Raw genomic sequence first — 25908 nt, forward strand, 5'->3', positions numbered from 1 at the left:
TAAGAATGTTTTGGGCAAGCACTTGAAGCATTGTAATCTGGTCTGAGTGTTTGTGTCTTCAGTTTTTTTCTCTCCTATAGGGTCCTTGATGGGGACTTGAGTGTCCCTCATGATCCTTTTTTTTTCTACTAAACTAAAACTAAACTAAACTAAACTTGTATCATGTAGCACCTCAAAGCTACCGTAACTATAAGATATTTCAATCAGCTGTTCACAAGGCCTCTGTGCATGTGCCATATACCTAGCATTTATCTGTAAACAATCAAGCGATCAAGTGGGGACAACAACTGGAAGAAGTATTACTAGTATAAGTGCTATCTATAAATGTGTGTTTGCCGGTAACTTCAGGTGAGAGCTGACGTTAGTACTTTGCTTAAGTAAATTAGATAACCAAAGATGAGAAGCAATATATGATATTACAAGTCTATCCCAAAATGGGAAATTTTCTGGTTCACCGCTTTTTACTTTTACTGAGAAGGAACAATTCTCATGTACGTCAATCCTGTCTATCTAACATTTTAACAACATCTGCAATGACTAAACTGTTCCACCTCTGTAAACATGTAAAAGGTTGCTTTCTTTGAAAAAATCTGGTAATGTGTGTGATATATACATCTTTTAGCAGATTTGATAATTTTCAGACTCAGTTCTCAAACTAATTTCTGGTCTTAAAGCTTTAAACATTGCTTTTGTGTGAACTTCAACCAAAAGTTCTGTTGCATACAAGTTCTGTGAAACTGATATCAGAACCAAACCTGCAGTTCAATTGCATGCTGATCATTCTTAGTCTGTCTTGATTGGTTTATTATAACATCTTGAGAGTGTCTGTAGCTTTACCAATCAACAGATCAACATACGTATTGTATTGATATACCCCACTTACATTAGCTGAGATATATAGCCTAGCCTAGTGCCCTAGTCTGTATACATACAGTATTTAGGTTTTGGGCTGAAGTTTTAACTGGGATATGCTGAACCAGCCGAGTTTACTATATAAGTTAATTATTTCCTTGAACAACTTGGGGCTAACACAACATAGGAACTTTTGGAGTATAGAACTTTGATTTAAAGGCATTGAAGACTCGCCCCCAACTGCATGCGGCCATCTGAAAAAGTTAACTTTCTGTTGCTTGCAAGTAACGTTTTGTTCGTGTCGCTACAAAATGCAGACAGTAATGAAATGTGATACCATGTTATCTTTAGCTGGACCTGAGATGTCCATCGCTGTATCCTTTATACACTGTGCTATGGGTATTGTCCGCAGCTGTATGTACTGTACTGACTGTACACTAGTGTCTAGTTACTGACGGTAGCAAGCTGTGTGTGTATTTTCTGGGATCGATGGTGGTGTCTAACACTTCTGTTACACCTCATTCAAAACTAGGTCAGATTATCTGCATTAGACGTTTCTTTTTGCGCGAGTCTTCACACCCTTTAAATTACTATTCTGGGTAGGGTAAGACATGAGTTAGATGACCATTAACCTGGTTCAGAGTTTGTCGATTTACAAATTGGTATGAAGTTATATTTGACTCAGCAGACTGGTTATTTCTTTTCACAGATTAGTTGAATCCAGCCATGGCAGATGATCAACAGAGCGACAGTCAAGATGACAAGACATCTCAACGGCTGACCAAGAAACAGAAGATAATCTTTTGTGGGATTGCTGCTGCCTATGTCTTTAATGTGATGTCTTTCTCAATTATGGCTCCATTTTTTCCTGTGGAGGTTTGTATTTCAACCCTTTTCAGAAATAGAATTAACCAGCCAATTACATAGACCACCCTTGTTTTTAAATATTTGACTTCTCCCTTAATCGTCAAACCGGCATTTTGAGTGTGCCACTGGAAGAGGTGGGGGGGGGGTGGCTGATATCTTAATAAAGTAACTTCTCTATTAGCAGGGATGTTGGATAAGGTTCAGTCTTTCATTCATTCATTCTTAACCTAGAGCTGTCAGTGAAATCTGCTTAAATTGTAATTCTAAACAGTTCTGTCTTGTAATTCTATCTTGGTCTAAACTATCTGTTACTAATGTGATGAACATCCATGAGAGTGAGGATATGAGCTTTGCATTCAGGTAGCTTGTTGTCTATGTGCATCCTTACTTTCCTTAGCCTTGTTTACATTAGTTTGTACAATTTACATGTATCTCACTGCATTATAACATACAGTAGGAGGTAAACTGAAAGGTACTGAAAAGGTGTACATGTTTTATGTGAAGGAGGTGCCTTTTGAGTGGTGGGAAAGTGTTTACATTTATGATGTTTCTACCTTCATACTTTAAATGTTTTAACAGGCTTTAAATATGCTTCCCATGGTTTTGTTACATTTACTTCGTTCCTCGCTTACCTGTCTCCCCACAACCTTAGCACCTTGTTCTACTGTGCATGAAATGAACTGGTAACCTCCAATACTGTGTGCCCTTTATGACCTGCTCCTCCGGTCATACAGTATATGCCCTTCTCATTCTACCATCCAAAGTGCCAACATCGTACGTTTTGTTGTCAGGATTTCCTACAGTGATTTTCGTATGGAATTGGAACCTAGGTTCTTGGTCTTTTCCATAATTTTTTGCATACAGTATGATTTTCTAGCCATTATTGTAATGCTAAAAAATATACTAGGAATTTACAATGATAATGTTATAGCCATGGCAGTGTCTGGTCTAATACCAGCAATAGTAACATACGGTCAGTATTTGAAGAAATAGAAACCAGCAGCATATTTGTTTTGGAGAAGGGGAGGATGTTATTGGATCAGTGATATGCAGAACAACATTTGTCTCAAGAAACTTTGGTTTTACTGAATGCTTTGGACTGTCATTTAAAGTAATTTAAAATAGAAATTCAGTTTGGTTTATCATATAATGGAACAATCAAGAGTATTTGCTTGCAGTTAATTTTTCTATTCTGGTTTTCAACTACTAGTATCTGTGGAAACCAAATAAATGTATTCATCTTCCCAGTCTAGACCTAATTTTAAATTCTTTGTTTTGCAAAGATTTAAAACTATGGAACACGTCAATCTCATGCAAGCCCTTAATACGATAAAGCAATGGCTGATGTGTCGAGGAAAGAAGGACAAAGGACCCAAACACTAGCCGTTTACAAGTGACAGAGTATATTATAGATATTTACAGATCAGAAAAGTGACATAACAGATTCAGAAAAATTAATGCAAATCGACCCCTTTAATACTGTGGTACAAGTGTGTGTCGGTGTAGGAACGCACACACTCCTTGAGTAACTAAACAATCTGTACAGTATGTGATGATAAAGCCTGCCTCATACTGTAGCACGCACGCAGTGTTTTCCGGCGTCTCGGAACACACGCACCCTCAGAGAGTAAGACTCCAGACTCACAAACCCTCATATAGAAAGACTTCAGACGCACACACCTTCAGATAGAAAGGCTCCAAACACGCATAGCCTCACCCAGAGAGACTCCACAACACACACCCTCAATAAGATTCCTCCCACAACCCACACCCCTCAGAGAGAGAATGATTCCTCCATGGCACACGCACCCTCAGAGAGAAAGACTCCAGACGCACACACCCTCAGATAGAAAGACTTCAGACACACACACCTTCAGATAGAAAGGCTCCAAACACACATAGCCTCACCCAGAGAGACTCCACAACACACACCCTCAATTAGATTCCTCCCACAACCCACACCCCTCAGAGAGAGAATGATTCCTCCATGGCACACGCACCCTCAGAGAGAAAGACTCCAGACGCACACACCCTCAGATAGAAAGACTTCAGACACACACACCTTCAGATAGAAAGGCTCCAAACAGGCATAGCCTCAGTAAGAGAGACTCCACAACACACACACCCTCAATTAGATTCCTCCCACAACCCACACCCCTCAGAGAGAGAATGATTCCTCCATGGCACACGCACCCTCAGAGAGAAAGACTCCAGACGCACAAACCCTCAGTAAGAGAGACTTCACACACACATACCCTCAGTAAGAGAGACTTCACACACACATACCCTCAATGAGATTCCTCCCACACCCCTCAGAGAGAGAATGATTCCTCCATGACACACGCACCCTCAGAGAGAAAGACTCTAGACGCACACAGCCTCAGTAAGAGAGACTTCACACACACATACCCTCAGTAAGAAAGACTCCACAACACACACCCTCAATGAGATTCCTCCCACAACCCACACCCCTCAGAGAGAGAATGACTCCTCCATGACGCACGCACCTTCACGGTTCACCTGCACCTGAAGCAATAGTCAAAAACTGTTTGTTAACACGATATCAGTCACAGTCATACTTGGTAGATAGATGCCCCATGATTGAAAATGGTAGAGTTCAACAGGTGTCAAAGTTTGAAACCTTTTTCATGTGATAACTCCAAAATTAAAATACAATAAATCTGTCAATTTTCAAATGATATGATTTTCTTTGGTGAACATAGTTTGGTCAAGTTCAGTTAAGTTTTGTGAAGGGGCTCTATAAGTCTTCAACAGAACATACGTTAACCGTTAACCGAAGAGAGTTGATATGAAGTATTGCTTTAAGCACACTCAAGTGGCTGTTACCCACTTTTACCCTCTGAGCTTCCTGGGGCCAACATGTGCAGGTTATCTCAAATCGTAGAAATATTGGCTCATGGAGTGAAAAGGTTCTCTCAATCGGTCTCCAATTGGCAATTTGTTTTGTGATTTATGTTGTGATTTATACCAGATGACTTGTACTTGTCTAAATATTTCCCTGTGCATCATGTCAACAATCTCTTGTAGGCTGTCTTTCTATCATTAAAAATTTGAAAGGGAGCTGTATCTCCCGTCAGCAAGACTCAAATTTCATACTGTACCACAAACACTGCCCCAATTCTTGAACTTCATGAGTGAATCATATTCAGAACTCCACAGTGTTGCTACAGTATGAAGATGTTGCTGTGTTTTGGCTCCACATATCAATGTGAGGCGCTTTCTCTGCCTTTCTGGATGTAAAGAGCAAATCACAAAACCACCTCCATGCCCGGTATGATCTCCGCTGCGCAGTCAGTGCAGGCGCGTAGCCAAGGGGGCGCGAAGGGGCGACCGCCCCCCCACCTTGAGCATTTTTTTTTGTATGTTTTTATGATATCTCTAGTAACTTCAAAATAGAAAATGCTTCGATGGAACTTAAAGGCCTGGGAAGTGCCATTTCCAGCGATTTGGGAGGCATTTTCAGCCAAAATGTTCTAGTACGTCTCGCGCCAACTCATGGTGGCGCCACGCTTAGATAGTTTGCAGCTAGTCATATATACTGCTCTGATAGTTTGCCAACAGGTTTGCCCCCCCTCCCTTGACAAATTCCTGGCTATGCGCCTGACTCTGTGACACTGAACCTCGATATAGCAAGATGGTGTCATCTATCCAACATCAACTGTACCACTGAATGTGAGATCATTCTATTTTGGTATAGAATTCATGTAACATTAAATGTGTTGAATAGGGCAGTACTTGTCTCACATGGCCCATTGTTGTTGTTTGTTGATTATTGTTTGAGTTTGGGGAATTCAGCCAATCCATATTCCTGGGAGGGGTAATGCAACGGAACGGTTGAAAACCACTGTGCTAGAACCCCCTGCTGCTGATTTCTAATGCGTCTTGCAGAACACAGACTGGAAAGTATGAAGAAAATACAAGATTTCTGTCAGCAACACACATACCTGTATTGTTCAATGGCCTGAACTTAAGTCATTCTTTCTTCTGTGTAACTATAGCAACACTCTGTTCAAAAACCACCTGCACACACTTTAGTTGAAGTGACAGAACTCAAGTCAGTGTTTGAATGACTTTGTAGTTTACTAATTTAACATTTGTCTCTTTACCTTGTTGGTTTGAGTTTATTTTTTTATTTGTTTATATGTTGATTCAACTAACTCCTTTCACCAACTTGCTGTCATGCAAACCATAATGACCATTGTAATGTCATCTGTTTACATCTTTATCATTCTGCTAGCATCTAATGTAAGCTCTGTTAAACCATCAGCATACACTTAGCTTATATCAAAATAAAAATAAAATAAAACTGTTAGCAAACTGCTTATCCACTAGAGAGCCTGTGTACAGTAGGAGAATGTGTAAAAGTAGGTTGGCCTGACGTTTTGATCCTAGCAGGATCTTCTTCAAAGGCTAAATTGTGTTCACCATGCTCATTAACCTGTCTGTATTCTGTGCATGTTTTTGTCCCTTCTGTTACTGTTACTTGTCATTTAGCCTTTGAAGAAGATCCTGCTAGGATCGAAACGTCAGGCCAACCTACAGTACTTTTACACACTTAGCTTAATGTAGGCTCTGTAACTATCAGCATACACTTAGGCTGACTTAAGTAGCTTTATGTAAGTAGTTGTTTACAATACTTTTCTATCTTTCGTTCTTGTTAGGCTGAGAAGAAAGGAGTGTCTGCAACCCAGGTTGGATTTATCTTTGCTCTATTCAACTTAGTCAATTTTGCTACATCACCATTGTTTGGAAAATATGTAAGTACAAATTAATTCCAGAAATGAGTTAGGATTTCACATCTCTTGAGGTCTATTGTTCGTATCAGTTCAATAATTAGTATAGCCTTTAAGTTGCTATAACAACTTTCCCTTCCCATGTTATTGTTTCATAAGTTTTGTATCAGAAAAGGGTAATATTTTCTGAAATTCAAATAAGAAATGTACTGTACTGCTTGATTGTAGGCTCTTAACTGTCATTTTACTTCTATATATTTTACATCAACAGTTATATCTATTTGTTTTAACAACAATGATGCAGAACTAGACAGTCAAGTTCAGTTACTACTTGTTCAAGCCTGCATGTTCCAAATAAAAGGATTCACTTTAAAAGGTGTGAAGACTCGCGCACAAAGAAACATCTCATGCCGGTAATCTGACCTAGTTTCGAATGAGGTGTTACAGAAGTGTTAGACACCACCATCGATCCCAGAAAATACACACACAGCTTGCTACCGTCGGTAATTAGACACAATTAGTATACAGTCAGTACATACAGCTGGGATCAATACCCACAGCACAGTGTACAAACGATACAGCGATGGACACCTCAGGGTCCAGCTAAAGATAACAAGGTATCATGTTTCATTACTGTCTGCATTTTGTAGCGACAAGCAGAAAACTTCACATGCAAGCAAGGGAAAGTTAACATTTTCAGAGCGTGGCACGTGGTTTGGGGCGAGTCTTCAATTGCCTTTAACTTGAAATGCACTAAGATTTCATAAATGTTTCCAAACAACATAATTAATGCAGTGTAAGTGGTCAGCTGTATCCTGAAAGACAAAGATTGGTATATTTATGATTGTTTCAGTTACCAGTTCTGGGAGCTAAATATCTATTCTTAGCTGGCAGCTGGGTAGCAGCTGGTTCCAATATACTGTTTGGGTGAGTTCCTTCTTTGATATCATGTAAAATTTCCTTTGATTGGTCGTTAAGTTTATGACCAACAACTGCAATATTTTAATGCAACGTACAGCACAGCATGTGTGTGGACTGGTTGAGATGCCATTAGACAGACTCTGTTTGCTGATGGAAAGACTTTACCCTTTTGTTACCTGCTGTTGCAGACTTTACACTCTTTACAGTGTCAATAAATCTTTCAATATTTTACTTTTGTGTGTAAATATTACACATGATCAAGAATGATGAAGCAATTTATCCACTTTTAAGGAGAAAAAACATATAAGTATTGCTCAATCTTTTGCATGACTCAGAATCTTGAAGAGGTTATTAAACTTAGCAAAGAAAGTGAATGTTCAGTAAAATGCTTCAATTATACATATAAACCATAAAAAAAGATAATAGCGTGCAAAATGAGAATGCAAATGAGAGTGGTACACCATTCCTAATGGTGAACAGTTTTCAGTTTTGGTTTCCACATAGATCGTGCAACACGTACAGTAAGAAACCCATTGTATTTGGTGATATAAAATACATGCTTTTGGTGGAGATCAAAGATCTTAGATGAAAACTATCAGAATCAATAAAGGAAAGTTTGGATATAAGTCATGATAAGCATGAGGATACACATGCAGTGCAAATATGGCATTGTGGTTATATTCTAAACATTACTGCATGTTACATGAAAGATATGCATAAGTAACATTGATTTGTTTTAATGCACGGTCAGTTTCAACCTTCCCCTACCTTAACATTCCCTTCCTCTTGTCCTCACCCAGCCCCCCACCACATTGCACTGGCCAGCCAACATAGGTTAAAATTATATTTTAAAAATATCTTTTAATTACAGTAAATTTCAAGGTACCCACAATGTAAATTATTATTACAGATACGATTGTAAAATGTAACAAATTGTAGTTAATTCATTTACCATTTGAGTTCATTACAATTTTTAAAGTGAACATAATGTATTTTTTAAATCTATACACTCCATCAGGTAATGAAGGCTCTAAATCTACATGCCCTATCATGTAATGTAGCTTCTATCTACATACGCAATTATGTAATGTAGCTTCGTAATCTACATACTCCATGATGTAATGTACAGTAGCTTCTTAATCAACATGACCCATCATGTAATGTAGGCTCTAAATCTACATGACCCATCATGTAATGTAGGCTCTAAGTCTACATGACCCATCATGTAATGTAGGCTGTAAATCTACATACCACATCATGTAATGTAGGCTCTAAATCTACATGACCCATCATGTAATGTAGGCTCTAAGTCTACATGACCCATCATGTAATGTAGTGTCTAAATCTACATACCACATCATGTAATGTAGGCTGTAAATCTACATGACCCATCATGTAATGTAGGCTCTAAGTCTACATGACCCATCATGTAATGTAGGCTCTAAATCTACATGACCCATCATGTAATGTAGGCTCTAAATCTACATGCCCCATCATGTAATGTAGGACCTAAATCTACTGTACATGACCCATCATGTAATGTAGGCTCTAAATCTACATATCCCTTCATGTAATGTAGGCTATAAATCTATATGACCAATCATGTAATGTAGGCTCTAAGTCTACATGACCCATCATGTAATGTAGGCTCTAAATCTACATGACCAATCATGTAATGTAGGCTCAAAATCTACATGACCCATCATGTAATGTAGGCTCTAAATCTGCATACTCAATTATGTAATGTAGGCTCTAAATCTACATACTCCATGATGTAGCTTCTAAATCTACATACTCCATGAACTTCCTGATTGCTAAGCCTCATTGCTTCTATTGCCACAGCCGGCCACAGCACCCGTCTATATCAAGTTAGGTTCTATATCTACACTCTCCATCATGTAATGTTGGATTTATTTGCTCCCATATTACCTGTCTCCCCCTTTAGTACTACGCCCTCCCTCTCCGGGCACCTTCTTCTTCCTTTCAAATCTACCATTCCGATTATTTCCAAGGTTTATCTATTGCTATCTGTCTTCTGGTAATCATTTTTTGGATTTCCCTGCATGTGCAACCCATTTCTGTCTCTGTTTGTGATGCACTGTGTAAGAATCCTTTACATTTCACATGACTTTACACATGTATTTTGGTCACTCTTGTTACTTCGGCCAGAGAAGTGGCAAGAGATGAAGTCATGGCTTTCCACTCGTTGTGAGAAACTCCAGAAACAACCAACCCAGTTGTCACCAGTCCCTGCTCTAGTTCTTGTGCCGTATGCATTTAAGGCAACTGACCTTGACCCAGTAGTGCAAGGCTCTGGGAGTGCTCTTCCATCAGTACCGGTGGACATTGGGAATAGTACGGTAGCCAATCGTAAAGCTAAGAGTAGGAACGTAAGTAAAGGGGAATGGAAAAGCGGTCCTGGGAAAGGAAAAGGGGTCCTACTGAAGGCTCCTCCTGAAGCTGTCCTCTGACCACAGAGCCACTGAACTCAGTTTGCTCACGGCTCCACTAACTGTTTCACCAGGCAAGGAGCTCGTTAGAGATTAGGAAGTATGACCAGTGGGACCCCATCTAGACTGTGGGTGAGGAATAGATCGCCGAGAGGGAGAGACCTGTCGCCAATCTAGGACGACTCCTCTCGGACAACTGATGTAAACGGCACAGTAACTACGGTGAAATGTAAACTGAGGGAACTCCTCAGGAACGACGTCCTCAACAGGCCCCAGCGGACTGTGAGTGGCTACTCTGTTCTAAGGCGATGTTCCAGCCATTGGTCCAACAGCTATTGACTAGCAATGTTGTTCCAACATCATCCATAGACCCTCTGCTGAGGAGAGTGCCGAAATCTCTGGTCCATAGATACCGGTTATAGAGGGTTCAGACACATATGTTTTGCACCTCAGAGCTGAGGAGACCTGGTCCATGTCGGGGGACTGGAGTTTCGGCTTCAATGAATACTACTCCAATGTCATGTTATGTAGGTTTTAAAACAATCATGTACTTGTTTTTTATTTTGAAGTGTTCTGGATAAAATTGAAGACAGACAGACATTCCTGATTTACTGTTTGGTGATCCGTTCTGTGGAAGCCTGTGGTTCGGCAGCTAGTATGACTGCAAGCATGACTATTACTGCAAATACATTTCCCAACAATGTAGCTCAGATGATGGTAAGTATTTTGTTTTGCCTTTACATTGATATCATTGAAACCTAATGAACATTTAATCATGACAATTTGAATTTATGGCTGCAGTAGTAGACTGGCCCTTCAGATCTGTAATGTGTTACTAGTTGTTCATGGTTTCTATACTTTTATTATTATATATTATTATTTATATTTTATATTTATTATTTTTATTTTTATTTATATTTATTATTTATATTATTTATATATTATATATTATTTATACATTATATATATTATTATTATATATGATTATATATATTATTTATATATTATTATATTTTATTTAAATATTATATATTATTATATATTAATATATACTATATATTATATAAGGGTAGGGTCAGTCATGTCTCCACATCTTTCTATGATTCTTTAAACTTTACTTTCAATTCACAGGGTATTCTGGAGTCTTTTAGTGGACTTGGCCTGATGATTGGACCGCCAATTGGTAGTTTATTTTACAGTGTGAGTAGACTGAAGTATTTAGTTCTCTTCTAACATTGGGTCTGTATTGCTTCTGTCTCTCATTCAGTTTGACCTACTCATCCTAATATATGTACCTGTTACAGCAGGTATACGCAAGTGGTGTCCTTGAAGATATTTCTATCACCAATAGGTGACATCCTGAGGTTAATGGAGATGAATAAAATGTACATTTTGGCAAACATATATTTTAGTTATTTGGAATTGAATGGAGCAAAGATCAACATTATAATGCAATTGTGCTCTAAAATATAGTCTTTGAAATATATGGTTTGGTGGATAGCTACAGTAATGGTTTTTCGACATCTTCTAATCAGTTCAAATTTATGTTACATTGAATCTTTATACTTGTATCGTACCATTGATGTTTGGAACATTGTATTATTTTCTTATGGAATTTGGGAAAACTTGATCAAACCTAGTACTTTTGGACAAGGAATTTGCTTTTTTTGCAAAATTCCTAAGCGCTCATGTGACTGCAGGTCACCCTGTGACGTCATTGTGTGGATTCGGTTGAGGAAAACTTTCGATCAAGCTGTTCACTTCAGCACTAACACTACGATGATCATACAACACTCTGTCATACTGTTAATATCATATGCCAACGAATTGTGTATTAGGAGGTTGCAAAAACACTTCTGAAAACCAAAATTTCAGTCCTTGCATGGTGTTTAGATTGTAAAGCTGTTAGTGGTTCCACATATTTGTTGATGTCATTCAATGTATGAGAGTGTGTAATATACATGTGCTTGAATTGATTACCATCCTCCTCTTTCAGATCGGAGGTTACTCTTTGCCATTCTATGTCCTTGGAGGAATGTCCGCAGCAACCATTGTTATCAATATCTTCTTGTTGCCTTCAGTCGGTAAGAATTTGACAGATATTCTTGTGGCAGACAATCTAATACTTATATTCTGAGCTGGTGTTTAAAGGCATTGAAGACTCGCCCCAAATCGCATGCTGCCCTGTGAAAAAGTTAACTTTCCGTTGCTTGCAAAAGTTTTCTTTTTGTCGCTACAAAATGCAGACAGTAATGAAACGTGATACCTTGTTAATACCTTTTATCTGGACCTGAGATCAGGGAGTTCCATAACAACTCCCTGCTGAGATGTCCATCGCCGCTATGTACAAAATGTTATGGGTATTGACAGTAGCTGCATGTAGTGACTGTACACTAGTGTCTAATTAACGACGGTAGCAAGCTGTGTGTGTATTTTCTGGGATCGATGGTGGTGTCTAACACTTCTGTTACACCTCAGTCGAAACTAGGTCAAATTACCGGCATGAGACGTTTCTTTGTGCACGAGTCTTCACACCCTTTAATGAAAACCTGATCCCAATATCTTGTCCCTAACAGGAGATATGGTTGACTGAATTATGTAACCCTCCATTCTTCTTGGGATAATATCATTGTGGGCCGTCTGTGATATCATCACAACTGCAGAGGTTCTTCCAAAGTTTTACCCAGGTTCCTATTATAATTTTTCTTGTTGTTTCAGTGATCTCTGTGCCTAGAACTTTTTTGGGAGAAATAATATTTTCTTCTGAAAATTAGAGAGTTCAGAATTATAGAGAAAGATAAAACCAATTTTTCAGGTCAATATGCAGTGACAACATTATTCACTCTGCTTTTGCCAAATAAATAACTAAATATCACAAATATTGAAACTTCATATCTTCCCCTTACAAAATGCTATGAGGATGTGGGTTTGATCTGAACATGCCAAAAAATGTTCTTGCTGTTGGTCAAGCAATCAACTATAGTCGCAGAAATATCCAATTATGATGCACTCTTCAAAGAGATAACACCAAGGTACTTATTTGTTTGATAAGTTCTTTCTTTCATATTATTTGCTTCCCATTTTTATGTGATACAGTTGCTTGATTATAGTCAGCCATGTTATAAATAGAACACAGACTTTCAAGGGGCAGCAGGGGCACAAACACCTTTTTCGGTAATGGGGGGAGGGGGTGGGGGGTGATGGCAATTAATCCAGGGGAGGGGTGTCCCCTCCCCTGTGAGAAGCTTTGAGAGCCAACTATCATGTGTTATAGATAAATTTTAGAAGAGAACTTTCATCTGTTCTGCAAAATTTTACCAGTACCATTTCCTACACCTCCCCTAACAACTATTAGCAGTGAATGCAGCAGTGAAGTGTTTGCTAATCTGTTTGAGTTGGCAGTCACTGAACATCAGTGGCGTAGCTAGGATTTTTTGAGTGGGGGGGCCATGGGGGGGCTGTTCTTTCTTGTGGGGGGGCCGGAGGTTACTATCTAAGCGGAGCACCACCTTGGTTGGCGCGGAGCGTACAGAGAAAATTTGAGATTTCAGCACCCCCCAGATCGCAGGAGATGGCACCTGTGAGGCAAAATAGCAACCAAAAAGATGTGCAACTTTGGTGACAGAAATGCCCAAAAAAAAATTTCTCTTTCATGCTGACTGGCCTTGCCAACTCAGCCAGACTTTTAACTTGAGGGAAATTGGCATCATTTGTCGTTTCAAGGTGTCAAGGCCTTTCTCCTAACTCAAACCCCTGTGGGCTACCGGTAGGTTTGTAGGATATGCCCACATGTGGACTTAAATAGCATTAGAGGAAGGGGATGGAAGACTAACACGCATCGATGTTTCGGTAATGGTCCAAATTGGTGGCTCGGTGCTAATTAGGCCATTTATTGGGTTTTTTGAGGCAGCTGTCATCAGAATCTGGGTTTTTGTGCCAATCGATGACCGATAACATGTATTGGTATGTAAATTTCTTCTTCATATATCTAGCAACACTCTAAAAACAAATGAGTGGATTTCATTCCATTGGGGTGATCACTCGGCGCACTTCAAATTAAGAGTGAAATTTAACTCTATTGGAGTTATCCCTCACTCCTAATATGAGTGAATATAACTCTATTAGGAGTCAAGATTTACTCCAATGGAGTGGAAATTCACTCTTATACCGGAATGTGCTCAGTGATCACTCCCATGGAGTGAAATTCACCTATGTTTTTATCAGTACAGTACAGTGCATATCATCATAGACGTACTACGTACGTTCGTATATCAGACGCACTCAATACCCACGATACGATATGGTCCTGGAGAAATAATTTCCACTCATCATTTTTTAAGGCGATACAGTAGTGAGTAGTGAACAGGCATAGCCGCATGTTTGCAGGAATTTCAGAATTACCAATATTTTATATCTCTACCAGTAGTGGAAAAACATGTTTCGACAGTTTCGTGGGCATAAAGTAAGTAGTTTTGTGGAATATTCAATGACATATCAGAGGCGGATGCAGGGTTTGTGACAGGGGGGATCTGACTGGTCCAGCCGCGCCTGAACGTAAGACTATCTAAGCGGAGCGCCATCATCGGTTGGCGCGGAGCGTACAAGAAATTTTTTGGCTTTACAAACCCCCAGATGGCCGGAAACGGCACTTCCCGAGTATTCTAAGCTGCATGTACCTAGCCTGAAAATATGGATCTCATGTCTGCAATTTCTCAATTGATGAGAAAAAAACAATCTATGAAATATGGTATTACATATCAGATGAGTTGAGATGATACAAAAATCATAATGCCTTTAGCCCCCAATCCCCTCCCGTTCCGTCACCACTGTTTGATGCAGGGCCGGATCCAGGATTTTGGAAGGGTGAGGGGTTTGCTCATGAAAAATTCGTTAGCGCATCCTAGCAGCCTACCGCTCTGTAACCTCACCGCCCAAAAAAATTTGAACACCACATCAATTTTGAAACTTTTCTGTCTGAAAATTGAGATTGTAAGACATTTTTGGCACGTGTAGCACGCGTGCACACTATAGTTCATTTGACGGAAAAGACACACCTGGCTGACTTGTGAGGATAACCGCTTTTCTGACGTCCTACATGTTTAAAATTGGCGTTTAATTTAATTATTTTTTTCTCTCTCTTTTTTTTCTCTTTTTTTTGGCCAAGAGCAGGGGGGGGGGTCCGGACCCCCTGGACCCCCTGGATCCGCACCTGCATATATTTATTTGACTCGAGGCAATATATGAATACCTGATACCTCGGCTCAGTACAAACGGTGCCAATCTTTTGATAGATTGTTGCGCTAGGTGGAAGCACTGAACATATTCAGCAGATATCGATATCGCGCAGCACAACAAGGTTCGTGGTGTATGGTCGCAATCGTCGCATCGACCATTGCCATGCCATGCTGTGTGACCATTCTCATGATTACTACAGATATTGTATTATTCTTATTCTACCAGATGCAGACGAGAAAATTGTGTAACTCTATTTCCCAAATTATTGAACAACAAATATTAGTGAATCGCACTTATTTTTTTTTTTACAACATTTTTTTTTACCCCATTCCCAGTGGGGGGGCCAGTGGGGGGGCCAGCCGATTTCATGGGGGGGCCTCGGCCCCCCCTGGCCCCCCCGTAGCTACGCCACTGCTGAACATGACTAGATTTACTGGTGCTGACAGAGTATATTGGATTTAACGTAAATAGAGTTTGCATCTAATGAACAATGTGAGACTCATTCATCATTATTGAAGTGAGTTCATGATCTTGTAAACAATATGAAAATTGTAGCAGTTTGTGACTAGGACATTAGGCAATATATACAGTCTTAAAGAGTCTGATGAATTTTAGACAAACACAAATTAGGGATATTTGCTGATTAGATCGTCAGCGGTAATGACAGTCTTAGTAAAGACGGACATGTTACAGACCTGTCAACCTGTTTGACCCCAAAATAGGGAGAATAACATTTTTCAGGGCCAAAAAATAGGGAGAACAAGGGGAAAATAGGGAGGTTAGCAATTTTCGACTGAAATGATATAAATACTCCTAAATAAGTTTAGTCTACTTATGCAATACAGTGAGAGAATCATCCAATCAGTGTTTCTTGTTGTAGTTTACAGCAGCTCGCTTCACTTTCTCCAGGGTTTCTTTAGTACGCTTCCATTTGAAACAGGGAACAGTGGACTCTGGGTACTGTGACTTCATGGCTAGTATGCTAGATAGAGTCCCATCAAGCTTGAGACTTGACCAACTGTCTGTCTTGTTCTTGCGAACTACACTGAATAGCCGTTCCTGTTCAGTGTAACTGTGGGAAATGACTAATAATTACTAAGCATAGGACTAACTGTTGGCTATTTTCAGAAATGTCGCAAGTGATGAAACAGTGAAAAACCGGGAGATTAGAATATGAAACCGGGAGATTCCGTTAAAAACTGGGAGAGTTGACGGGTCTGATGTTTCCACCCAATATTCGTTTGTTCTTTTAGGTGCTAATATGACACAGAGTGGGTCCATCAAGGGCATGTTGTATATGCCCTGTTTCTATCCAGCAGCCCTGACAATCGTCGTAGGAAGCGGTTGCCTTGGTTTCCTGGATCCAACTTTGTCTCCTCATCTAACTTCTGTAAGTCCTTGTGTTGATTTACCGTTCATCATTTTACATGTTCTGTCATATTCTTCATTTTATGTACCGACCAGTGGCGGAGCGTCCATACAGTCAGGGGGGCCGAGCACCCCCCCCCTGACGGACTCAAATGGACTGCTGGCTCCCTTTGCAGCATTTTACCACTTTTTACTGATTTGCAATTATTGACTTTTTTTATTGCGCTCTCATCTACCTATTGACATTTGTCACATTATCTGCAAATTAGCAAGGCCCGGAAAGTGTCATTTCTGGCAATCTAGGGAGTATCTTTACTCAAAAAAATTCTGTATGCTCCGCGCCAACCTGTGGTGGCGCTCCGCTTAGATAGTGTCGAAAGCGCCCCTACAGACCATTCTCGCCCCCCCTGACCAATACCCCTAGCTCCGCCTCTGCAACCGATGTAGAGATGAGAAGAAGACTCTGTCACAAATGATGAAAGAGTCCGATCGAAATACCATTCATGTTCAGAAAGTGTCGATGGCCAAAATATAAATAGAAATAAACTTAAGTCAAATTCTGTCAATTTGGACACACTGTTATATTGTATTAGCATCATTATTTTTGAAACAGCAAAAGCGTTATTGCTTGTGAATAAAAATTCTTCGCTCGTTCAAGTCATTGATAATTTTATCCTGTCGGTTTTCTGTTTCTGAGTTTATGTTAAATTATGCATCAATTTGCTGAATAGCTCTTGAAAACCCTTCAATGCCACTTTCCAGTTTGCATCCAATAAAACTTGGGTGTGTACCCTGGTTACTTGGTGTGAAATATACTTTTGGTTTCTGTCTGGTACCCCCCCAACCCCCCCAGCAAATAAATGGTTATACAGGGATTACCACCAACTAGGGGACTGGATACCTCAGTTGGTACAGGAACTTGTAACCCTGAGAGCACTGGTTCGAATCCTGTGCTAGCCTATATCTTTCTGCTAATTCAAAAGTCATGTATCATTTCCCTGTCAGTTTCTGTTCATGATTTACTCAAAGGACAAAAAATATTGATGATTTGGTGAACGTTTTCATTCCTTCATGATGTGAAGGTTATTTTGTTTGTTAAAACTGTTTTCCTTGCAGTTCTCATTAAGCCCATCTTTGATTGGTGTGGTTTTCTTACTGATTGGAGGTCTCTATGCTCTTACTCAACCATTGTGGGGATATCTTGCAGATAAGAAGGTAGGTACTATTTGCCAGTATTTCTTTTATCAGACATTTCAGTTAATTCTGTGATAATATGTGCTGTTGGACCACAATTTCTAGTCCATTTCACTGAAAATTGCTCGAGTGATATCATGTATACTCAATCTGGTAAAGGAAAATGATATGAGAGTAGCTAGGCTAACAATAGCTTAATTGTGTACAGTTGGATAACTTCACTGAACTTACATTAATTGGAAGTCTGGTGAGTCTAGTGAGCTAACTGATTTATAACACTGCATCTTTCAGAGGAACACCAGGTTCATGATGGTAATTGGGCTGTGGTTCTCAACAGTGTGTTACTTGCTGCTTGGACCATCTCCATTGCTAAAGTTACCAAAGTAAGTCATAGTAGAACACACAAATCATAATAACCATCACTAACATCAACTCTATAGTCAGCTTTCATGATGTATTTGTGATCTTATTACTAACAGATCTCGCCACTAAATCTTGTCAAAACCAGAGCTCTGCCTGGATTCAACATATAAGGTTGTAATGTAAACAGGATTGTCAAAGTTTGACTCACTTTGTCTCTGGCACCCCTGTGTATAAAATAGGGATCAGCGCTGTAATGATGTCACTGTTCCTCTTTCTCTCCCCGGTGTCTTGGGTTTTTCTTCTACTCCCTCCTATTCTCCTTTCTCTTCTTTTCCCTTCCTTCCTTTCCTTCCTCCTCTTTTTCCCCCTCTGGTTTCCCTTTCTTCTTCTCTCTTTTTTCTCTCCTCTTTTTCAAGTTTCAAGTTTATTTTCCACTTTCCATATGTATAAACAGTTACAGAGTCAATGAGTGATTTACTCACAATATGATAAAATAACAATAAACAAAGTTCAAAATATGTTATAATGGAAGTGGGGGAACCAGAAGTAAGTAGAGACTTTTCGAGTCTGGACCCTTAACAAACAAAAGAGAATTTCAAAAATCACATAAGTACAGAGAGAGTAGAGAGATAAGGAGATTTTCTATCCCGGGGGCACGCGCCCCCATCGCTCCCCCCTGGATATGCCCCTGGAATCATTTTTCCTTTAATCCATTTGTGAGATTATCTATTGCACATTTAACTAACCATGTCAGTGGTTGGCAGAATATCTTTCTGTGTGTGTAGTTTGTGATATGACTTCCCTGCTAAGCCATGATTGTTTACAATACACTTTCCCTCATAACTAGGATTCTGGATTGTTCCTAGTGATTGTTTCACTGTTATCAACTACTACTGGTTAATATACAAATGTCTCAGCTAATTTTCTTTTTTTCCTATTTTTGTACTTTTAAACTGTATTTGTTTTTGCAGTGAGCTGTGGATTGTAATAGTTGGCATAGGGATGACTGGTTTCTGTCTCGGTTGTGCACTGATGCCAGCGTTCTTAGATCTATTCATATCTGCTCGGTATGTAAAGTTTCTTTGCAAAGTTTCTCTAACAACCTAGCGTCATTCCTTATAATTAAATCTCCGTTGTTTTGTATAGTATGTGTGGCAAGGTGTTTAAATTACACTCATTTACAGTTGATATTGATTATGAATTTCACTGGAGAGAGCTGTTACTGAGGATAGGCTACAGTGTTCTATTGTTTCATCATTTTTGTATATATTATAGGACATGTAATTGATTCTAATAAATCTTTGACTTTTCAGTACTGCAGTGTGGTTAGTTGGTAATGTTTAGGCTAACAAGCAGTTGTATAACAGTAAATAAAACCATCTGCCTCTTGTATGTGTGTATGTGTATATGTATGTATGTATGTATTTTGATCCTCCTGCAAGCAGGAACTCGCTAAGAAGCCTCATTGGCTTATCAAAGCCGCAAGCTGACCGAAGTCAGTCTCTTACATTCATATTTAACGTCCATGATTGTCAATTGTCAACAACTCTGTAACTGGACGACATACATTAATCTTGGAGAAACCCGAACCGGGGACCTTATGATTGAAAGGCACCGGCATTAACCACTGAGCTAACACTCCACAATTTTTCATCAGTTTGTCTCTTTTTACTTTATTCAGATGGTATGGCTATCCAGACGATCTGGCTACTCAAGGTGTCGTTTCTGGTCTCTTCAACAGTTGTTTTTCTCTCGGGTTTGTCAGCAGTCAATGATCTAGTATTTATTCATAGCTCTCTCTCTCTGCCAGCAGTGCTTATTGCTCATTAAGTTTCTGAACGTACCAATTGCTATTTAACTTTATTAATAGCCCCACTGACTTATACACTCCATCATTAATATAATGTGGTCTCTAAGTCTTTGTAGAAGTTCTCCGCACCCTACCCATCGTTTGATGCCTGACAAGTTAGCCTTACATGGCACCATCAATTTTCTGTATCATGACCATGAAGATGTTTCTTTACGAGAGCCTAAAGTTTCAGTCGCTTGTAAAAAAAACTCTTTACTCAGTAGTAAGCAATTTTCATACGCTGCTCCTGGGAAGCCTAAAGTGATCTAAAATAACCTCAACTGACCAAATGTTTGCACTACATCTACGTCCATTTGTGTACCCTGATATTCAAGCCACAAAAGACAGATTTTGTTTTCATAACATATGACAAAGATGTTCTCCCGCTGCTTTTAAGCACTTTACCTGAGGAAAAACTCTCTGGCGGTTTGATACCTTGATTGCTCTCTGGTTCTATTATGCACAAACTGCTTTTAGTTTGACATTATTTTCAAATACATTAATTGCTATCTAATGATGAGTTAAGCTTATTGCTGTCTTGCTCCATACCTGGCATATTTGCTGGCTTAAATGTTATTTTGTTATAATAATTTCTCGGTAACTCTATCCTTGATAGTTTGATATATTAGATATTTGATGTATTTTATAATTCATAGAATTTTGCAAATGCAAGTGAGGAATTATAAGTAAAAAGCTATTCATAGATTATAAACTGTTTATAAGTACCTACAACTTGAAAGGCCTGTGTTAATTGGTAGCCAACATATTGTTCCTTTTTACAGAGGTTTCATAGGACCATTACTGGGAGGATACTTGGTCGATCAGTATAATTTTCAGTGGACATCAACAATATTTGCTTTCGCAAACCTGAGTGTGATGTTACTTCTGTGTGTGTTTGGTCTCTGGGAATTCAGGTGTGGCAAAGGGTAAGAATCATCTTGGTATGTCAATAACCTATTAGAATAGGGAATTGCAAAGGAGAGGGGGAGGTGGGAGGGAGGGAGGGAGGGAGGTAGTACACCAATATATTAAAGTGGTATAGGTTTAGTATTTGGCAGGAGAGGGGATTTGTAGGACAGAGACTGCATGGTGAGCACTTGTCATGTGAGTAATGCATGGCGAGCACTTGTCATGTGAGTACTGCATGGCGAGAACTTGTCATGTGAGTACTGCCTGGTGAGCACTTGTCAAGTGAGTATTGCATGGCAAGCACTTGTCATGTGAGTACTGCATGGTGAGCACTCGTCATGTGAGTACTGCATCGTGAGCACTTGTCATGTGAGTACTGCATGGTGAGCACTCGTCATGTGAGTACTGCATGGTGAGCACTTGTCATGTGAGTACTGCATGGCGAGCACTTTTCATGTGAGTACTGCATGGCGAGCACTTTTCATGTGAGTACTGCAATGGGAGCAATCATCATGTGAGTACTACATGGCAAGCACTCGTCATGTCAGTACTGCATGGCGAGCACTCATCATGTGAGTACTGCATGGTGAGCACTTGTCATGTGAGTACTGCATGGCGAGCACTTTTCATGTGAGTACTGCATGGTGAGCACTTTTCATGTGAGTACTGCATGGTGAGCACTTTTCATGTGAGTACTGCATAGCGTGCACTTGTCCTGTGAGTACTGCATGACGAGCACTCGTCATGTGAGTACTGCAAGGCGAGCACTTGTCATGTGAGTACTTTGACATGGATGGCATGGGTTGGTATATGGGGGGAGGGGTTGATTTAGGGAATATAAAAGGTGGTGATGGATTAGAGATGTATAATATTCAGTGTTGGATTTTCAGGAATTTGAGAAGGTTGTCCGAAGGACTACCAGTTTCAAGGATTTTCAAATATTTGGTAGTCCTGCAAAAAACTTGGTAGTCCTTCCAAATTTTCTACCAAAATTGAAAATGAACACAAATAATACAAAACAAAACATTTTGGTGCTCAATCTCATGATTGTGTCAACCAAAGCTTTATTAGTTTAGCATATAACCATGTTATTGTGTACTGTTTTCAAAAAGTGTTTGCACGTGGTATTCGGGTAGCCGGATACCCGCCAGACGCGATACTACCCGGTTCCTTATTTATTACCCAATTAATACACTGTGATTTTTTTTTTGGCAAACCTATGGTTAGGCAAGATATTCCCATTGAGTTATGCTACCATGTGGTCTAAGATAACAGCAATAACGAAAGTATTCCAGCATTGTTACGAACACAGGATTCTGGGTACGGGACGCAATGTTTTGGCCAGGGACGCAAAATCTTCAAATTGCTTGCAATCTCCAAGTACACACTCACAACTAGGTCAACGGAAACAAAACAAAACATATTTTTGAATGAACATCTTCATTATTTCTTCTTCTGACAAGAATCAAAAGTTCTCCTACTCCTACAGATCATTGAATTTGTTTGAAAATAAATATATCATAACAATCAACCGCAAGGTACAGGGCTACCAAAACTTCATTACAGAGATTTTCATGCTAAAATTAGACAATGATGCTTTACCAAGATTCCCGTGATTTGATTGGCTAATAGTCCCTACCGATTGTGTGCAAACATTCTTGCATTTTTAGTGCGCAATGAACACGAAGTAACTTGTTTAACAACAATTACTTGCAACGTTTACTTTTCCCTGTGTAGAGATAACGAAGCTTGTGGTAAAGACTATCATATGTCTGCACTCAAATATCATACCGTTAGGGCTTGTCTTATATTTGTTACATACATTTTGACAACAATCACTGGTGGTACGAAGATGCATTTGAATTGTATCTGAGACTATCACGTAGGGTTGGGCGATATATCGAAAATTATTATTATCGCGATATTTTTTTTTTTCAAAACGATATTTTTTGAGGATTGAACAAATGACGATTTCAACTTCATTTACTGACTTTTGAACTTCGAAAAAACCCGTCCTTTACAACATTGACTGTATAGAGAAAAAAACTCTGAAAATCAGTAGAGAAATTACCAATTGTGTACGAACAGTAAGTTGGTACACCTTTCAAACTTTACGAAAGATCGAGCAAAATACTTTCGAAAAATTCACGCGAAACTGGCATATCGTGCTAAATGCAACTAATGCCATGTAAACAAGGCTCTAGTTCACCCATTTATGAATAAACATAAGTCCACATCTGGTGTGAAGCGGGGGGAAAAGAAAGTATTTTCTAGAATTTCCACAAAAAAAGGAAAAATTAATATCCTACCATAGTTAAATGTATAGTATATAGCCTAACCACTTCGTCGGTTACGGATCTCACGTAACAACAAAAATACAACTAATTGTATTTTGCGAAGTTGACGTTTTCCACAAGGACATGGGAACAATATTTAGCATTTAGTTAATCATGCCAAGTGGCCTAAAACATGGGATTAAAAGGTTTACTTCCATAAAGATGGCCATACTTTAGCCATTGGGCCTTGATATCGTGCTATGTCTGTATGTTATAGACTGTGCCTCGTGTATCATGGGGAATAGATTGTTTTGTTCATGCGGAGGAGTCGGTTGGCTTGAGGTGTGTTTTACCTACCTTTATGTTACGGGGATATTTACCTACTTTTCTTGAACGTCTAAGATAATATTTCGCATAACTTTACCGATCCTTTACTGACTGACCTTATTAATTCTAGAGTGGAGCCAAAATAGTTTACTACATGAAAACTTTGTTGGAAACGTGCCAAAAATGTTAGGGGTAAACACTGCAGTTGTAAACTGATGTACGTATGGTGCACGTTGTTCATTGTAAGGCAGTCTAGAAACTGGGCTTTGCCGAACGTAGTTTGTTTCATAATATCGACAGTTTTGTTGTAGCTTTTTAAAGATTGTAAAACAGATTTAATCTCTTTTCATTTTATCACGTAATATAGCTGCTCTAACTTGTCATTTTAAAAATTTCATCAGTTTCCGTTTCGTGACAATTTAAATTAAAAAGTTGTCAGTATTTTTTTCGCTAATAACATTACTGTATTCCATGGATACCTTACAACTGCGTCACAAATTCAGCGGTATAGGCTAGATTTCCCCAATTGACTTAGTGTGCTGTTAGGCAACCATGTGGTCGAAGATAACAGCAATACTTAAAGTATTCCATGGATATCTTATAACTGCGTCACAAATTCGGCAGTGTAGGCTAGATTTCCCCCATTGTCCAGCAATGCATTTTCACTCGGCCTATAGACTGTCAGTGTCTGATCGAATGTTTTTACAACACCGTACAAAATGCATTGCACTGACATTTAGCCACAAGTCTCATTTGTTTTCTGGGTACATCATTAGAGACTAACGTTAGGCGACTTTATTAGTGAACAGAATTTTTTCTAACGATGTTGTAAAGTTAATATTTCGCGCATGTTTTTAAATAATTCATGTTTGGTTTGGGTGTTATTCAGAAAGTATTTAATTAAATTGACTTTCGTTTTTAATGAAATATAATTAGGCTCAATAATTCTTCAAAGCCTTCATATTTTTTTGGTCGTCCGAAGGACTACCAAGCACACAACATTTTGAAAGATTTGGTAGTCCGACGTAATTTCTAGTCGTCACGGACGACCGTGAAAGTCCTACACTGATATTGGTACAGGGCTAGTTGATTTTGGTGGAGACGTTGCATGTATGAGGATGGTAGGATATGTGGGATAGAGCCTAATGAGTGCATAAATCTAAAAGTTACATAAATTCATCTTTATTGTACCTGACTCACTTCAATTTGATGTATCACGTTCACATCTTTGAATTGAATTTTTGGAATACTTTTCAGACGAAGACCTCCATGGATCTGGCTAGGTGATTCACCGAGGGAAGAAGAAAACGATCCTTTGCTTGGAAATGGTGTGACCACTCCAGCTATACAAGAGAAACTAGTAAATGCATAGAAGAAATCTCCTTGGATTCTCTGAAGTTTAAGTCAACTATTGAAGAGACACCCTGCAGATTAGAGGGATATTATCAAACTTAAGGATCTTCGCCCTCAATCTCGTAAGTGTCAACGAGGGCTGCAGGAGCATTTCGTGCGGGGAGACAACGACAGCTGTTCCGGAGAAAACAGACTAAACAAAATAATCAAAATCTTGTAATGATCAAAATGAAACTAAAATTACAAATGGAATAGTGATATACAATTGTTTCTATGGCAAACAGATAACATCTTTGACAAAACAAATTCAGAGCTTCTTTACACACAAAGGGCAATTCTCTCAGCCAATACAGAAAATATTACAGTTAATCATAAGTTAATACAATGAAAACATTTTGTAAATTCAGCTAAATAGACTGATCAATCACATCTTATCAATTGAAGGATAATACAGGAATACATAAAAATATTCAAAGTAAGTTATAGTCTTGAATGCAGCTGTTCCTTGTTGGTTAAGGATGGTACATTTACAAACCCAAACCTTAGACCAACTTCACCCATGACTCGCTTAAGCGTTCCCTCTATGGTACTAGCACGTTGACAGTACAAACCCCAATTAGGTAAATATATTTACCTAATTGGGGTTTGTACTGTCAACGTGTACAACCAGCAATCAATCAACCAGCAATCAATACAGATTGACAGAACTATTACTTCAAGTTAACGAATATATATGAGATACAGACTCAACCAGTAATCAATACCATCTCACAGTTCAATCTGGCACAATTTTGTGAGTCATTCAATAAATTGACATTTAACCATATGTTATGTAGTGATTAGAACCCTGCATGTACTTCAAATTATAAATCTTATATCTTGTACACTCCCGTTAACTCCGGTTTTCCTCTTAGTCACTTGAATATCTGAAATACATGACAGAAACTGCAATAACTAACTAAACAATACAGTGCTTGTGCCAGCTCTGAACACAAACAAAATGAAAGTGATAGAAACTTAACCTCACACTTCTCGCTGGGTACAAATATACAGTAATGACTCGCAATGTTCACAATACCACTAGCCCTTCAACTCGTGACTAGAAGAACTACAATGTGTGTGCCATTACGCTCTAGTTCTTGAAACCACGTACTAGAAACGAGGACAAACTACATAACTTAAAATCAAAA

General features: G+C 39.0%; 1 protein-coding gene across 1 annotated transcript; it reads left to right on the top strand.

Annotated features, from left to right (window-relative positions):
- The first annotated feature begins 218 nt into the window (after positions 1 to 218).
- LOC139984053 (MFS-type transporter SLC18B1-like) lies at positions 219 to 25908 on the top strand. The gene is made up of 14 exons (XM_071997716.1): positions 219 to 348; positions 1562 to 1728; positions 6402 to 6497; positions 7327 to 7400; positions 10414 to 10561; positions 10976 to 11044; positions 11841 to 11928; positions 16333 to 16469; positions 17564 to 17662; positions 17933 to 18024; positions 18976 to 19071; positions 19686 to 19760; positions 20636 to 20779; positions 24623 to 25908. The coding sequence occupies exons 2-14, from the start codon at positions 1579 to 1581 to the stop codon at positions 24735 to 24737; spliced, it is 1383 nt and encodes a 460-aa protein (XP_071853817.1). The 5' UTR covers positions 219 to 348; positions 1562 to 1578; the 3' UTR covers positions 24738 to 25908.

The sequence above is a fragment of the Apostichopus japonicus genome, chromosome 17 (genome assembly GCF_037975245.1).
Source record: "Apostichopus japonicus isolate 1M-3 chromosome 17, ASM3797524v1, whole genome shotgun sequence".
NCBI lineage: Eukaryota > Metazoa > Echinodermata > Holothuroidea > Aspidochirotida > Stichopodidae > Apostichopus > Apostichopus japonicus.